This window comes from Canis lupus, chromosome 25 (genome assembly GCF_048164855.1).
Source record: "Canis lupus baileyi chromosome 25, mCanLup2.hap1, whole genome shotgun sequence".
Taxonomy (NCBI): Eukaryota; Metazoa; Chordata; class Mammalia; order Carnivora; family Canidae; genus Canis; species Canis lupus.
The window spans coordinates 1,300,830-1,316,093 of NC_132862.1; the positions used below are offsets into that span (position 1 = coordinate 1,300,830).

General features: G+C 57.6%; 1 protein-coding gene and 1 long non-coding RNA gene across 2 annotated transcripts; one reads left to right on the forward strand and one right to left on the reverse strand.

Moving 5' to 3' along the window:
- Positions 1 to 1,139: 1,139 nt before the first annotated feature.
- Positions 1,140 to 4,973, forward strand: LOC140616771 (uncharacterized). The gene is made up of 3 exons (XR_012017135.1): positions 1,140 to 1,388; positions 3,191 to 3,350; positions 4,448 to 4,973. It is a non-coding gene; the product is annotated as an uncharacterized lncRNA (long non-coding RNA).
- A 4,451-nt stretch (positions 4,974 to 9,424) lies between these two features.
- HOXC12 (homeobox C12) lies at positions 9,425 to 12,070 on the reverse strand. The gene is made up of 2 exons (XM_072797527.1): positions 11,476 to 12,070; positions 9,425 to 10,730 (listed from the first exon to the last, which is right to left on the reverse strand). Exons 1-2 carry the CDS (start codon positions 12,068 to 12,070, stop codon positions 10,492 to 10,494), a joined length of 834 nt encoding a protein of 277 aa, XP_072653628.1. The 3' UTR covers positions 9,425 to 10,491.
- Between the last annotated feature and the right edge of the window lie 3,194 nt (positions 12,071 to 15,264).

Genomic DNA, 15,264 nt, shown 5'->3' on the forward strand with positions numbered 1-15,264 from the left:
CTCGCTGCTCCTACCTGGGTGTCAGGTCCTACTGCAGGTCCCTATAGCCCTTAGGCACCTTAGCCAGGTAGGTAAAGTGGGAGAGGACTGGTCCTCGAGGCCGGTTTCCACTTGAGAAGGGAGGAGGTGACAAAATTCGGGTTTTGCGGAGTTTCAGATTGAACCAGAAGTCCCCAGAATGGCTTTCTGAGCATCCCACCCTGACCCTGCCATTAGAGTTCCCACTTAAAAAACCACGATTAGGCCTAAGAAGGGCTCCGTGGGCACAGAGCAGGAGAAAACAAGCTGTCAGGTCCAGGAAAAAGAGGTGAGTCCGTCACAGACCCCCTTGGCTGGATTGTCTCCCTCCGTCCCCCGCTGTCCCCCTCGCCCCCAGTGCCACCCTGCAGGGACAGGATCCAGGATGGCGCTCCGGGATCCTTCCTCTGGCGCCCGCCCCGCCGCCCCCAGGTCGCCGCTGTCCCCGGGTCGCCGCTGCCCTGCGGGTCCGGAACTCCCTCTCCCTGCGGCTGGCCGGCTGCGGCACTGCCGTCCTCGGGGCCTCCCTGCCTCCTGCGGTCCTCGCCTCTCCCCCCACTTCTCAGGCCCACGGATTTGAGATTCGCTTGTGTCTGGGCACCCCAGGCCCGGGCTCCAGGTCGCGGCCGCCGCCCGTCCTTGGGCCTCCCTTCTCCCGAACCGCCCGCGCTGCCTCCTTTGCTGGCTGCCGGCTTCCAGCGCTTCTCTCTCACTTGCCTGCTTCTCCCCCTTCTCTCCGCCTCTGGACCTGAGAAATAAATAAATCCAAGGCTCCCACCTCGCCAGCCCTCCCCACTGGCGCTGCCTCACTTCTCCTCCTTACCGAGTTTACCGCCTGGTTTTCAGAAGGAAATCTTAATAGACATTTAGGCTGTAAATGAACTTTTCTTTGAGATGGCTAATTTTCTTTCCAATTCTTACGTTCCTGCTCCTTTCGTGGTGGAATGGAACAAATTTAGAAGTCAGCAGTAGGGGAGGGGGGTGTGGAGAGACAGATCCCAGAGTTACAGACGGTGGCGAGAGACAGGGAAGACCGGGAGGGAGATACGGAGAGCAGAAGAGGTGTCGGGTTGGGAGAGGAGGGAGAGAGGGAGGGAGGGAGAGAAGGAGGGAGGGAGGGAGCCCCAGCTGGCGGGAGCGGAGCCAGAGAGAGAGAGAAAAGGAGAGAAAAGTTTCCCGGAGTCTTCATTAGTTGACTTCTCTGTCCGCTGCTTCCCCCAGCCGGCCGAGCGCACCTCCAATAAAGGAAGAGGGTCTTTATTTTTTCTAAAAGGCCCCAAAGAGTCCAGTGTTTACGAGACTAGAAATGCTACGGCCACGTCCTGGCAGAAAGAAAGGCTGAAATGGAGGACCGACGCCTTCCTTATAAGGTACGATGCTAACTTGACCTTCACTTTGTCGTGGCGCCCCCCGCCCACCCAGACTGCTGCAGGCGGCCTGGCCGAGCGAGCCGCGGCCTCGGTCTCCCTCCTTCCTCTCCTGCTCTTTGTAACATCCTTTTAAAATGACCCCCCTTTTTTCTTCTTTTTATTTCCTCTTCTTCCTTTTCTACCTTTTCCATTATATTTCCTTCCTGTATTCCCTGTGGGTTCTCCTCCTGCCCCTTTTCTTTCACTGATTCCTTTTATTCTTGCCTTCCTGCTTCATGGTTTCCCCTGACCCTCTCTTGCCTGGCTCTCTATCACAATCTCTCTCTCTCTCCCTCCCTCTCTCCCTCCCTCCCTTCCCCCACCCCCTAGGCTTCTGGCTTCTGGTCTTCTGAATCCCAGAAACAAGGAAACATATTTTCAGGGTTTCCCCCCCCCCCATCCCCATCCCAACCAGCCTCCACAAGTCCTAGCCTGGCTTCTGCCCCCATCCAGGTGTCCCTGGGGGAGAGGTCCAGGAAAGAAAACCGGATTGGGATCAAAGGGGGCTTCATTCTGGACCCAATGCCCACTTGGGGATGACAATGAACTTGGTTTTGGTAAGACCCTGTCTTCCTCTCACCGGCCTAAACTGCCGAGTCTCTGTGACCCTGGCAGTCTTGAACTGAGGGTGAAGCCCTTCATCATGGGGGAACGGAGACTACTGCCCCTGAGACTGTGGGGGAGGTTTAAGTACCAAATTGCTGTTTGCCCTTCTCCGAGCTGCCAACCCCTGAAAATGTAGAGCTTTCCCTTAAGATATCTGGAGAGAGAATTTAGACAATTGGGGATTTCTGGAGATTCATAACCATAGGAAAGGAAAGACTACCAGGCCTCTCTACTTTGCCTCTCGTTGCCTTCCAGGCTCCAACAGAGCCTCCGACATTGACTCTAATCATATCTTGTGTGGCTATAAAATAAATGATATTATCGACACCCCTATAATTATCTATTATTCACTTACTTGTGATAATTACAATACTAGATGAGGCAGGTCTATACAGACAAAGTAAAATCAAACAAATATTTTGAAAAATGAAACTGGATCCCTGAGGCCTTATTAATCTCTAAGCACCTATAAGCTCCTGCCTAGGACCCTCTTGGCTCAGGAGTAGCCATCTTCTAAGTCATAGGGTGACCCTGGGAGACCCCCCTTTTCCTCCATATCCCATGTAGCTCCCTCCTCCTCCTCTGCACAGCGGAGAGGATGAGACAATAAAAGGGAAATGCTTTCTCTCTTTTCCCCACAATTATCCGGATAATTGCATGAATTCTTCCTTGAATACTGCTGTGTGGTCAGGATTAGGATTTCAGCAGGAAGTGCAGGGGACAGGATTCCAAATGGGGGAAGTTGAGAGGGTCCAGCGTTGCTACATTCCCAGACTTTATAGTTCTGTCTAGTGTTACATTGTTTCTTCAGGCAAAGATCTTTGTTCGCCTTCAGTCATATTTCTCCCTTCCCCCTCCCTTTCTTTCTCGCTCCCTCCCCCCCTTTTTTGGTCCCTTTAAAGGAAACCCAGATCATCTTGTGCTCTTAATAGATGACTATAAAAGTAAAATTAATTCCCCCCTGCCCTTTAATACCAATATCTCTTCGTTAAGTATGCACATTGGTGAGAATAAACAGAATTAAGTGTTGCAACCCAAACCAGCAATTATATCCAGGGTTGGCTTTTTTTTTTTTTCATGGGGTCTGGCTTATCTGGGGGTGTTAACTCTGCCACAAGATAACCAGGGGTTATTTGTATTATTATTTTTTTTACAAGCTCATTGGGGCCTGAGCCAGCACCAACCTGGTGGAAAAAGCAACGACGAAGCCAGAGAGGGAAGAGAGCGCCAGACATGAAAAGGAAGCAGGCGCAGTAATGCAAGGAAAGGAGGCGGCAGCAGGTCCCGGAACAGCCAGACAGGCACTCACAGAAAGAGGTGGACATATTTTTATTAAAAAACATCTCTTTTAAAATTTGGGGCTCCACGAGGAAGAGGGAAAATTCTGAGGAGTGGAGCGGAGAGGGAATGAGCTGGGTGCCAGCACCAAGGCGCCAGAGGGGAGAAGACTGGGTGAAGGCGAGCGGAGCGGGGACTCCGCTGCCCCCCGTGGCGGGCGCCCCAAGGCCGGGCCGGCGCCCCGCCGCCTTATCAGCTGCATCTTTATGAGGACGCTTGTTAACAAGGCCGGGCCAGCCGCGCTCATCTATCTCAGCCTCGCGCTCAGCCAAGCAGCGGCCGGCGCGGGCACTGGCCAGGCTCTAATTAATTGATTCCTTTGGACAGTAAAATATGGCAGTGTCTACACGGAACCCATAAACAATATCTCGGCGGGGTGTGAGTGCATTGTCTTTCAAAGAATTTTTCCATAGGCGTGTGTCAGGTACTCTCGGAGTTTTAGCTCCTAAGGAAAGACCCAAGTGGGACTAATTTCCCGGGGCGGAAACAGAGTTAGCTCAGTGTCAGAAAATGTTTTAAGCTATTATTGCTTCTCTGAAAGTGCTAGGAGTGGATCTTGTTGAGAAGAACTTGGGTTATGGGCCAACCCGCTCCTGCTGCCTGTGTAGACCTGGCCAACATTAAGGATGCTAAGGTGGGGCTGAGGAGCTGGGTGGGCCGGAATCCTCTCCCTGGTTGGCCCAAGGGAGTGGGGCTGCTCTGGGGTTTGAGAGGGTCCTAGAAGGCGAGGTCCAGCCTTTATTTCATGCCATCTTTCTCCACTGGAGATTTTTTTAAAGAATCATTTTTTTAAAAAATTCACTTGATCTTAGCCAAAAGGCCGAGAGGCGATCAATTTTTAAAAATTTAAACAAACTTCAGCTTTCAGGAACCCAGAGTGCCGGGCATACACCTGGAGTTTGCCTTTACCCCAGCCTGCCTGTTACACAACTTCCCAGGCCGGCACTTCCCTCTTCCCTCTCCCTCTTTCTTAACTGGCAGCCTAGAGTGACTCTCTAATATATTTACCTTAGGTCTAGAAGAACAAGTCCTGAGACACAGGGGTAACCTAATTATATAATGCTCCTTCCATACAGGCCCTGATTATCCTGCTGCAAACAGGACTTGGGATTCTAAATATAGACCCTGACTTCAACAAGAGATGTGTCAGAGACATGGAGATGGGAGACCACTTATATAAATAATCAGTGTGGACGGAGAAGGGGTTTTTAAAAGATGGAAATAATAGAAAAACAGAAAGAAAAGAGGCTCAGCCGATGGAGATTGTCATTGCCAATGCCTGAACTTCCTCCTGCTACTGTTTGTAAGATAGCCAAATAAATGTGTATTATAAATACAAAAACACGTGAGCTCAAAGAATGTATTCAATGTATTTGGTACACGCACACTACGTAAACAAACTAACTTACACAACATATTTTTTCATACACTGGGTAGATATTCACTTTGTGCATCTATGTAATAATATGATATTTATTCACTTTGTGCATCATATGTAATAAGATGATGTATTTTCCTTGTTCGGTGGACACGATTTGGATGCATTTTCCATGCACAATTTCATACGCCCTATGGAGTGCATACATCCACGCAGCTAAATAGATGCAGGACTGTATAGTCGCCGCGCAGCACATATATATGCAAGTGTGCTGTTCATGCAAATGAACCTTTCCATGTGGTGTTTATCCATGCTGTGTGTAACCTTTTCCCAGAAGGTTGCTTTTTCCCGTACAAATAAAAGTGCTTCTGTATGTATGTTTTGTAGAGAAAGAGATTTTCGGTGCCCGTATGGACATGTGCTATAGAGATCTGTGTGCACTTTAGACTGCTAGAAGAGGCTGGTTGTGCCGGCAGTACCAAGTGTGCATTTCCCGAAGCATCTTCCCGGCGCCCCGCACACGGACTACGGGTCTTTCATCGTTCGCAGGGAGCTTTCCTCCCGGACGTGGTCCACTCCGGGCGGTGGAAGCTGCCCAAGCCGGGGCTCGGCTCCGCGGCCCCGGGAGTGGCTCGGGCTCAGAGCGCAGCTGCTCGGCGGCGGTGCCGGGCTCCCCGCGCGGCACAGGCCCCGAGGCTCCGCGCGCGCCCAGCGGAGGGGCCCCGCGGTCCTCCCAGGCCTCCCGCACCCTCGCGGGGCGCCCGGGGCCGGGCCGGGCCGGCGGGGCGGGGCTCGGCGGCCTCCGCGGCTGTGGCCAGCAGGGGTCATCCCGTCCCCGGCGGGGCCCGCGGCCCTGGGCTGGGCCGGAGCTGCCGGCGGCAGGGGCAGAGGCTGCGAGGCGCGCGGGGTCTCCCCTCCGCGGGGCCCAGCGGCGCACGGGAGCCGGAGCCGGGGCGGGGGCCGGGCCGGGCCGGGCGAGGTGGGCCGACCTCGCGGCGCCCTGTGCGCGGGGCCTGGCCGCGGAGGTGCTCCGGCGCCGCCTCCGCCAGCGGCCGCCGCGCCTTTGTCTGGGGCCTCCCGGAGCGGCGGGCGCGGCGCGGGCTGCGGCTGCGGGTGCGGCTGCGGGTGCGGGGCTGGGGCGACGCTTCCCCGCGGGCAGCCCCGTCTGCACCGAGGCCGGCGCGGGAGGGCGGATGCGCGGCTGCGGGACCCGGCGCCTGCGGCCCTCCGCGCGCTCAGCCAGCCGGAGCCTGCGGCGCCTCCATGCGCCCGCGGCGCGGACCGGCTCGGGGGCTCGGGGCTCGGGGCTCGGGGCTCGGGGCTCGGGGCTCGGGGTGCGGTTCCCGAGCCGGCCCGGGGCCGGAAAGCCGCTGCTGCCTTCCTGGTAATGGCGGGGAGGATGGGCAGGGGCTCCGGCCTGTCGGGAACCAGGATCCCGGGGGGTTGCTTTGTTCGGAGACGGGGCCGCGGTCCCTGCTCCGCCCCGGGTCTGAGCCATCGATCGCGCGCCGGGCTTCCGGCTGCATTAGCATCCCCGGGACCCAGCGGCCCGCACCCCTCCCCGCCGCCCGCCCGCTCCACAGCGGCCCTAAATACCCTGCTGTGTCTGTGCGGCCCGGAGTGGAGTGGCACTGGGTGGAGAACCGGGCCGGATACGCAGCTCATCTGGGGGGTATAAGCTGGCAGATACAAAACAGCGGAATCCTTGTCTGCCCGAATTATCCAGATAATCCTCTCCATTCCATGCTCCTCTAGACTCCATTAGAGACACGGGATTCTTTGTTTTAAAGTCCGTGGAGTAAATTGCAGTTTGAGGGCTTGAACCAAATAGTTGCAAAATAGATAGGATGCCTGCCCAGATGCAGAGTTCAGCCTTGGCCTGAGTACTTGAGTTGAGGCTCCAATCACGACATTCTCTTTGGCCCAGAGACCCAAAGATATGTTTTCAACCATTAGCAGGAGGTTATAGTGTCTTTCCTTCTCTGACAGTCTGCCCAGTTATTGAGTTTTGGGACCTATGTGGACACCACCCAACAAGGTACTGCCTCTCTCTCAGATTCTGCAGTGTCTCTGGGAATAAATCAAGGGAATAAACTAAAGACCAGTTACTCCTGACCTCCTTAAATTTCCTCCTTTTTTTTTTTTTTTAAGCCAGAAATGCCTTCACTGTTAATTCTTCCTGTACAGATCTGTCTTAAGAAGAGGGTAGTCTCTGGCCTGGATTCACTGGGATTCAACTCCTCCCCCCCCCCCCCCACCTTAATTCAGACCTGGGCATGGCCACCCAGTCCTCCTGAGTGCCAGAAGCTATCCTGTCCCCAACTTTGCCTGTTTTCTGGGGGGGGGGGGAGAGGGGCTTTGTATGAGTGACCCCCAGAGCTTGGGATCTCTGTCCTGCCCAAACCCCTCAGCTACACAAGACAAGCTGTGTGTTAGAAGCAAATGGAGGACGGGATTCAATCTAAATTTGTTAGTTTTTCTACTTGCAGGAGTAAGGAAAGGAAGGGAGAGGGAGAAGGATTTCAAGGCAGGAGGTGTGGCTTGGACGCTGGGCTCAGTGGGGGCCCCTGCTATTCCAAAGCAGGCCCAGGAGGGTGGAGGGGGAATCTGGAGGAGACTCCCTGATTGGAGCCAGGCTGTGAGAAAGGAAAACTCAGGGACCAGAGGCACAAGGGTGGAGGCAGAGGGAGGATGTCCCATCCAGAAGGAAGGGGTGAAGGGAAGGTGCAGAGGTCTCATAGGCTCTGCTGGAACCCAGACTCTGGCTTCCACCCAGGCCTCTCTCTGGCAAGGCCCAAAGGGAGCTGCTGGCTGAGAGGTGAAGCCTATTTCACCAGCTCCAAGGGGTCTTCAGTCCCCTACCCGGTTATTTTGCATGCACAAAATGTGCTCTCAGAGTGAAGCCATGGGGTTAGACCATGGCGCTGAAGTGTGCTTCCACGAGCCCCTGCCCCATGTCCCAGGGCACTCTTGCCATTGCTGCTCCAACCTGCTGCAGCCTCTACCCTGGTTTCACTTCTCAGAGATCCTGCAGCTCAGGCTTCCTCTTTCTGGCCCTGAAGGTAGACACCCTCTGGGCTGTCTACAGTATTTTTATGGCCCCATGACTCCTCAGCAATCCCTCTCCTCCCCCCCAATCTACTATCCCCCAATTTTCTCTCTGCTAGTAATTGCTTGGGACTAGAGATGGCAGCTCATCAACAGATCTTGGTTGCTCGTATATTTTTGTTGCCCCTGCACCGTTCTTCCTTTATCATTATACATTTATTATTTTTATTATTCACCTGAGCTGGAGACAGTAAAGTGGGGGAACAGCTAGGAATGGGGATCCCATTCTTTCTGAGCAGAGGAGACCACGCGTGGGGACCCAGTTTAAAATTCTTTCTCAAAAAAAATCACATCGTCATCCAGTCATGTTTTAATTATTATTATTAATATTAATATGATGAAGCAACTCTGTACAAGGACTATATAAAGGGAAAACGTGCTAAAGACAGACATTTGAATAGGAGGGCACACTACAGAGAGCTGGGAAGGGCATCTACCCACAGAGTCTACACTAGGTACGAGCAACGGACACAGAGAACTGGACACGGATTGACAGAGAAGCTCACGGAAGTCAGTTTAAAGCGACAGGAAGAAGAATATTGCATATCTTTGTACCCCCACCCCTTTTTATAGTGTTCTGGTCTCTTCCTCCACTAAGCTGTGGGAGTCAGGCTGGAGTGGTGAAGCTCGAATCCAGCACCCCAGAGCCCACAAGGTCACAGGAGGGGCTGCATAAAGGGGTACATGGGCGACCAGGCAAAGGGGAGATGCCTCATACCCAGGGCCAGCCCACAGGGGATTGTGCAGACAGCTGGAATGGTGCTGATGTCTGAGAACTTGTACACAGGTGAAACATTTATGTCAGTGGGGAAGGTGTCAGGTGCCCAGTGGGGGATGAGGGCAAGTGATTGTACGGCCATTCTGCAGGGCTGTATTTGGGGCTGTACAAGAGGGTGCCTGCTTCCAAGTACAGTCAGGGGAGTGGCATAGGCCCCGGGGGAGTGGAGCTGGGCTCAGCTGTGCTGTGTCTGCCCATGCCTCTGCACAACCCTGTACAGGGACCTGAAGCTGCGTGCTGGTGGGAGGGTGGGAGGCTCTGGGGGCTGCCATTCCAGGGTGTGTTAGGGAGACTCTTCCCCGGCAGGGAGAACTCCAAGCTAGCAGGCCAGTTCACACCGTCCATGCTGGGCTTAGCTCGAATCAGTCTCCTGCTTCTCATCTTCTTCCTCCTGGCAAGGGTGGGTCAGCAGATGGGAGGTAGAGGGACTCTCACCCAGAGGGATAAACAGGGGGTGCAGGAGGGCGCCGCACGTCTTCACTGCCCTCTCTCCTAAGCCAGCCTAGATCTACTGGGCTGGGGCTGGGGCTGGGGTCTGAAGGGCGCTATGGGTAAAGGCCCTGGGCTGAAGAAGCCACTCTGGCTTCCAGCCGGTTCTGGGGATGTGCCCCTCCTTTGGCTCTGGTCCTGGTACTCTGTGGCTCGCCGGCCTGGAGGCAGTGGATCCTGAGACAAAGGGCGACGTTGGGGGGCGGCTAGAGTGGGGGGGTGAAAGAGAGAAAGGAGTTGGGCGGGGGGGGGGGGCATCAGCGCCCCCCTCCTTCATTGTCACCAGCCTGGGAAAGCCGGGCTGAGCAGGGGCCTCCGTAGCCGGTAGCCCCTTTAGGGGCAGATTCTCCTCCTGCCTCGTAAATTATGCCGGGCCAGCCTCGGCCGTGACCGTGAACGCCAGCGGGAAGGGGGGATCGGCCGAGCCGCGCGGCTGCCAACAACTCTCCCGGCCAATCAACGGTGCGCCTCGCAGCCCCTTTCCCGGCCTCCCGGGCCTCCTGGAGGGCCGGGTGGGGGTCCCTGGGGGGCCGCTACACCGGACACCGGATCGGCCCAGCTCCCAGTCTCACGCTCCCGGCTTCGGGCCGCAGCCGCCAGGGCGGCAGGAAGAGTGGAGGGAGGCACACCTGTGAGCGCGGCGCAGGGCCCAGGGGAGAGGGGCCCAGACTCTTCCTGCAGCCTGCCCCAGAGGGGCCGGGAGGCTGACGCTCGCCCCGTCCGCAGCCAGGTCACCAGCCGCCTGTCTGCGCCTGTGGGGTGTCCAGGCCTAGGGGACCAGACCCCTGTGGACTCGAGCATCGCCGATCACTCTGTTCTCCCGAACCGGACTTCCTCTAGGTTCCCACACTTCCTCCTGCCCTCCCGGAGCTGCCCTAACCCCTTCCGGTCTCCCCACCGATCCTCCACTCTCGCTCCCTCCTCTCCTAACCCCAACTGTTGGGAGTTTGGGGAGCCTTGGTTCCACTGTCCCCACCTCTGCCCACTGCTGGCTGACTCAAGACCCTGGAAGGAGAGTTGTGGGAGGGAGGAGGGTGCGTGGATTGCCTTTCCTCCAGGTCCTCAGCCAGAGGCCCGATGCCCCAGTCCCACTGCAGAGCAGCCTCTCCCCAGCACCTCAGCCTTCGCTGACCCTATCCCCTGTCTGCAGCTGCGGGCTTCCTCTTTCCCTGGCTGGGCTGGGACCTGGCAGGGCCTGCTGGGGGGTGTGTGGGAGGGAACCACAAACAAAACAGACAAGAGGATGTCCAGGGAGCGCCTGCCAGAGATGCCTGGCGTTCTAAGCGGGGACTGTGTCCCAGGCAGCGCCCCCCTTGCTCTCTGCCAGAGACAGGCTCAGTCCGGGGCGGGTGCCCGTGTCTTGCCCTCTAAAAGAAGGAGAGAGCTTGCTCCCTCAACAGAAGTCTTTTCTTTTTCATTCTCCGGTTCTGAAACCAGATCTTGACCTGCTGGTCACTAAGATTCAAGCGGTCTGAGAGTTCCCTCCGGCGCTGCCGTGTGATGAACTCGTTCACCAGAAACTCCCCCTCCAGCTCCGCCAGCTGCAACTTCGAATAGGGCTTGCGCTTCTTCCGGGAGCGGCTGTGGATCGGGTACCAGGGCGCGCCTGGGTGGAGACGAACCGGCAGGGTTGGCCAGAGGACCAAGAGGTGACAAGCCCAGTGCCCTCGGTCCTTCCCCGGCCCTTCTCTTGGCCTACAGCCCAATCCCAGGCCCTCGCTCTCCTAGCTCATCCTCCTCCTCCTACACACCCTCATCCCCGTCCACTCCTGCCCCCCTTCATCACTCCATTCCTCCCCTTTCACCCCTCCCTCCTTGCCTCCTCAACCCTGTATTCCTGAGCCTTCAGAGTCCCGATCCCCTCCCTTCTCCCCAAACCTCTCCTCCCGGATATCCTGGCCCCTTCCTTTCACATCCTCCGGGATAGGCTCCCTGATGAGCTGGGACAGACAGGAGGGAGGCGGGCAGAGTAAACCCGCCTTGCTGGCATTTCTTAAAAGCAAACAAACAAACAAACAAAAAAAAGTAGGCAACGGAGCCTGTGCAAAGGCCGGAGAGAGCAGGGTCCTCCCCCCAACACACCCCCAGGCCTGGAGAAGCCTGGGTCAGAATCCCCTTCTCCGGAGCTCCCTGCCCCTTGCAGCCTGCAGCAGCTCCTGCGGGAGGGGGGTTGGATAGGGAGCTCTCCGCAGCTCTTTTATGGGGGCATTTACACGTTTACAGGCGCCCCCCCCCCTGCGCCTTCCTAAAGGACGCGCCCCTCGCCGCGCTGTCACCCAGCTCGGTCCTGCACTGCGCGCCCCGCGAGCCGTCGGGTCTGCGGCGCCTGGAGAGCGGGCCCGGGTCCTTACCGCTGGCCGAGAGCCCGCCGCCGGGGTGTAAGGGCGACGCCAAGCCGCCCGGGTCGCCCGCGCCGGCGCCCTTGGGGCCCTCGTTGAGCAGGGACGAGCTGGAGTCGGATTCCAGGGACTGGCACGAGGGCGGGTCGTGCGCGGCTCCCGCGTCGCCGCCGCCGGCCGCGTAGTCGTACTTGAACCCGAGCGCGGGCGGCCCCGACGGCTCCAGCGGCAGCAGCGCGGCCCCCGGGCCGACCCCCGGGCCCGGCTCGCGGCCGCGCTCCTCGCGCTTCAGGCCCCCGCCGCCCTCGGCGCACGGCTCGCGGTAGTAGCCCTTGCTGTCCTCCACTCGCGCCAGCTCGCACGTGCGGCCGAAGGGCGGGTTGAGCGACACGGGGCTGCCGAGGTAGGGCTGCGCGTAGCCATTGCAGGGCTCCGCCGACGGCCAGGGCAGCGAGCACACGTTGTCGCGGCGCGGGTAGGACAGCGACGGCAGCCCCGGCAGCTGCGCCCCGGACGCGCGGAAGTTGGGGAAGTAGAACGTGTCCCCCGTGTGGATGTTCACCAGCGGCCCCACAAACCCGGGATTCAGGAGATTATGCTCGCCCATTTCCGCGGGGCCCGACCGGCAGCTTCTACTTTATTGCTATCTGACATTAAACATAGTTAAACCTGCACCGGCCACCCATTGGCCATCCAGCTCACGTGGGCGCCGCCGCCGGGGGGGATGGGTGGGGACAGCGAGGCCCCCCCACCCCGCACCGGCTCCAGCTCCCCCCTTCCCCACTGGGGTGGGGGTGGGGGGACCAAACACCAAACAGACCCTGGATTCTGTTTTTTTTTTTTTTTTTTTTTTTAATATCATATAAAACCCAATGCAGAATGCAGAGACTAAGCCAACCGCCCGACGCCCGACCCGGGCAAGAGGGAGAAAAGCCACACCAAAAACACCCGCACATAGGCACTCCTGCACCATGCACCCCCCTCCCCAGATGTATTATCTTCTCGCCAACAGCTGGCCAAGCACAGCCAGTCCCTCTTTAATTAGCTCCTTTATTAACTAAAACCGTTGGAATTTACAATATCTCCCCAATAAATTACTATTAGATATTGTGTCATATAAAGTTTACTGGCTGTTTAAGGAGACGGATGAGCCCTTTGGCTCAGGGTTTATTTACAGTAGAGGCGAAGTAGGGGTAAGGACAGGTTTCCCTGACACTGTCTTTCCCAGCCCTGCCCACTGCTGTGCTCCTCTTCCTCAGCTATTCCTCCTCAGGAATTTTGGTAGACACTCTGGGGGTCCTTCCTGGAGGAGAGGACCACGGGAGAATTGCTAATGCTGGCTATTCCTCCCCCTACCTCCGGATCTGGGAGCCATCCCAGCCTCACGCTTCCACTCACGGTTAGAGGAGGGTTGCAGAAAGGAGGCAGAAGAAGCCTAGAAAAGGAGGCACCCGGCTCTATGTGGACCTGACTACCTGCTCTTGAAAATCTGAGGGCCTGAGCTACTCCTCCCCGTGACTTCCGTGGGTCGGATGGGCTTCCGGGGAGACTTCCAGAGTCTTTGCAGCAAGAGGCTCTGGGACCCCAGCAGAGCTTGGCTGGCCCGAGCAACTCCTGACTCCCACTGCAAAAGAGACCCCCCCCACGCCCCAGAACCAGCCCAGCCTGCCGCTGGGACCACCAGAGAGCCATGCCAATGCCAGTAGGTGTGCTGGGAATGAGGGGGACGACTCCGGAGAATTATCTTATTGGGGTTTAAAATTATATTTATGGTGCTAACCTCAGCAACTCCTTCCAGAGAAGGCTGAGAACCCAGCGCTGGCCATTGATGAGGTTACTGGACATCTGAAGACCACAATCGGATCTCAACCAAGTCCACAGAACACAGATAATCGGATTAAAGTGAAAACCACAACAACGCCTTCAAAAGTGTGTGTATTCTAATGATGTCTGGTAGACAAAGTACTCGGATTTCTATTTGATTGTTTCCGGCTCCTATACAATTCACGGCTTTGAGTAACACAAGGTAAAATAGACAGTTAGCAACAGCTAAGACATTTAGCAAACAGCTAAATGCAGGGAAACACTGGAAGATCTAGAGAGATTTGGAGAAACCGAGAGCCTCCGTGAGAATATGGCAGAAAGAAACCCTTGTAGGTGAAAGTTAAGTATCTGAGAATGAGCCGAAGCTACAAAAGCAGACCGAAGCCGGAGATTCTCATCTCCCTTTCTCTCTCTGTCTCCTCTGCAGGACTCGGCAGAGAGAACCGCAGATTCTTCGAATTCCACAGCTCGCCAGGCGATTTCATATCCCACCCAGAACCGCTCCCTCGGACGGAGAGGAGTCCGCGCCAGCGAGCGTCGCCCTGCCCGCGGAGCCCCAGGCTCGCAGCGCGGCTCCCGGCCCTGCCCGCGTCCCCTTCCCCACGCGGCTGCCCTGCGCGGACTGCCTGGCCACGGCCCTCCCGCCCCCGGAGCCCGCCCCGCCAGCCCGGCCCACTTGCCGAACCGAGGCTGAGCGGTGAGATGCCAGCACCGCGCAGTCACCTGCAGTCAGAACGGCGCGAGCCCCGGGCGGGAGACCGCCTGGATTGTCCTTTTTTGTGCCTAATTGATGATGGGGCTCCGCGGCTGCAGAAGGGAGCGTCCCTGAGCTGCAAATTCCACGTCACAGCATCTCCAACATCCTATTTATGCCCTTTTCGAGATGCATTAATGAGCACCACTAAAATTTTAATTTTAAAAAAATTTATTTGGGGGTTATTTGGGTCATAAAGATAAACAGGGTGTGACTTGAATATTGTTGTTTTCAAACAGAACGCTGCGCGGGCAGCCAGGTCTCAGGCCTCCAGGCCTCGGAGCTCGGCCGCTATTGTTGGTGTGAGGGATGCCGAGCTGAGCTGTGCAGTCACCACCAGTCCTTGCGGGGTAGAGGCTTCTTCCCATCCTCTTCGCCCTCCCAGATGACTCCAGGCTCCCGGAAAGGGGACCCCGGGAGGAAGGTCCTAGCCTCTCCCCTTCTCCCTTTGGCCAGAAGACCTCAGGCCCCAGCGTCGCACGCTGCCCTTCGGCCAGGCCGCCGAGCACACGGAGCGGCAGCCACCGGCGGCAGATGAGGCGCTGGGGACAGAAACACAGGGAGGGCTTCCTTCGTCCAGGCACGCAGTTTCTCCCCGTCCCACCTGGCCCGCCTTGAAGGCCATTTCCCCCCGGTTTCCGCTCTGCGGGCAAGGGCACACGCACAAACCCCTCTGCGCTGCGCAGCTGACCCTGACGCCCCTTGGGAGAGCTGCCGAGAACCAGCAGCAACCAGCAGCATCCCGTTGTCCAGCTCCTCCAAGCCCATTGTGAGCCTCGCGGTTTTCAGGATCCTGGTGAGGAACCCAGGCAATCAGAGTGCGCCACCGCGGATCTATCCCCTTCTAGGGCACCCCACCTTCCTTAACCCGGGCTCCCACAAACCGGCCCCAGAGCGCTGCGCCTGGCCTGGGTCCCCGGGGCCGGCGGGAGGCTCGGGTGCGATGCTTCAAATTTACCCCCAGCCACGGGGGGAGCTGCATGCCCCGAACCAACGGGGGCTTCGGGAGGGGACCGCGGGGGACCTGCCACGCAGAGCTCTGGGCAGCCGCGCCTGGCCGACTTTTATCCACCCGCACTTCGCAGTCCGCGCGCACCCGGTGCTCGGCCAGGCCCAGGCTCCGGACCAGCTGAGCGCTGCGGGCGGCCCCTCTCCCGCACATTCATCAGGCCCCGGGGTTAGAAGAGGCGGCCTGCCCCGTGGCCCCGCCGGCTGCAGCTGGC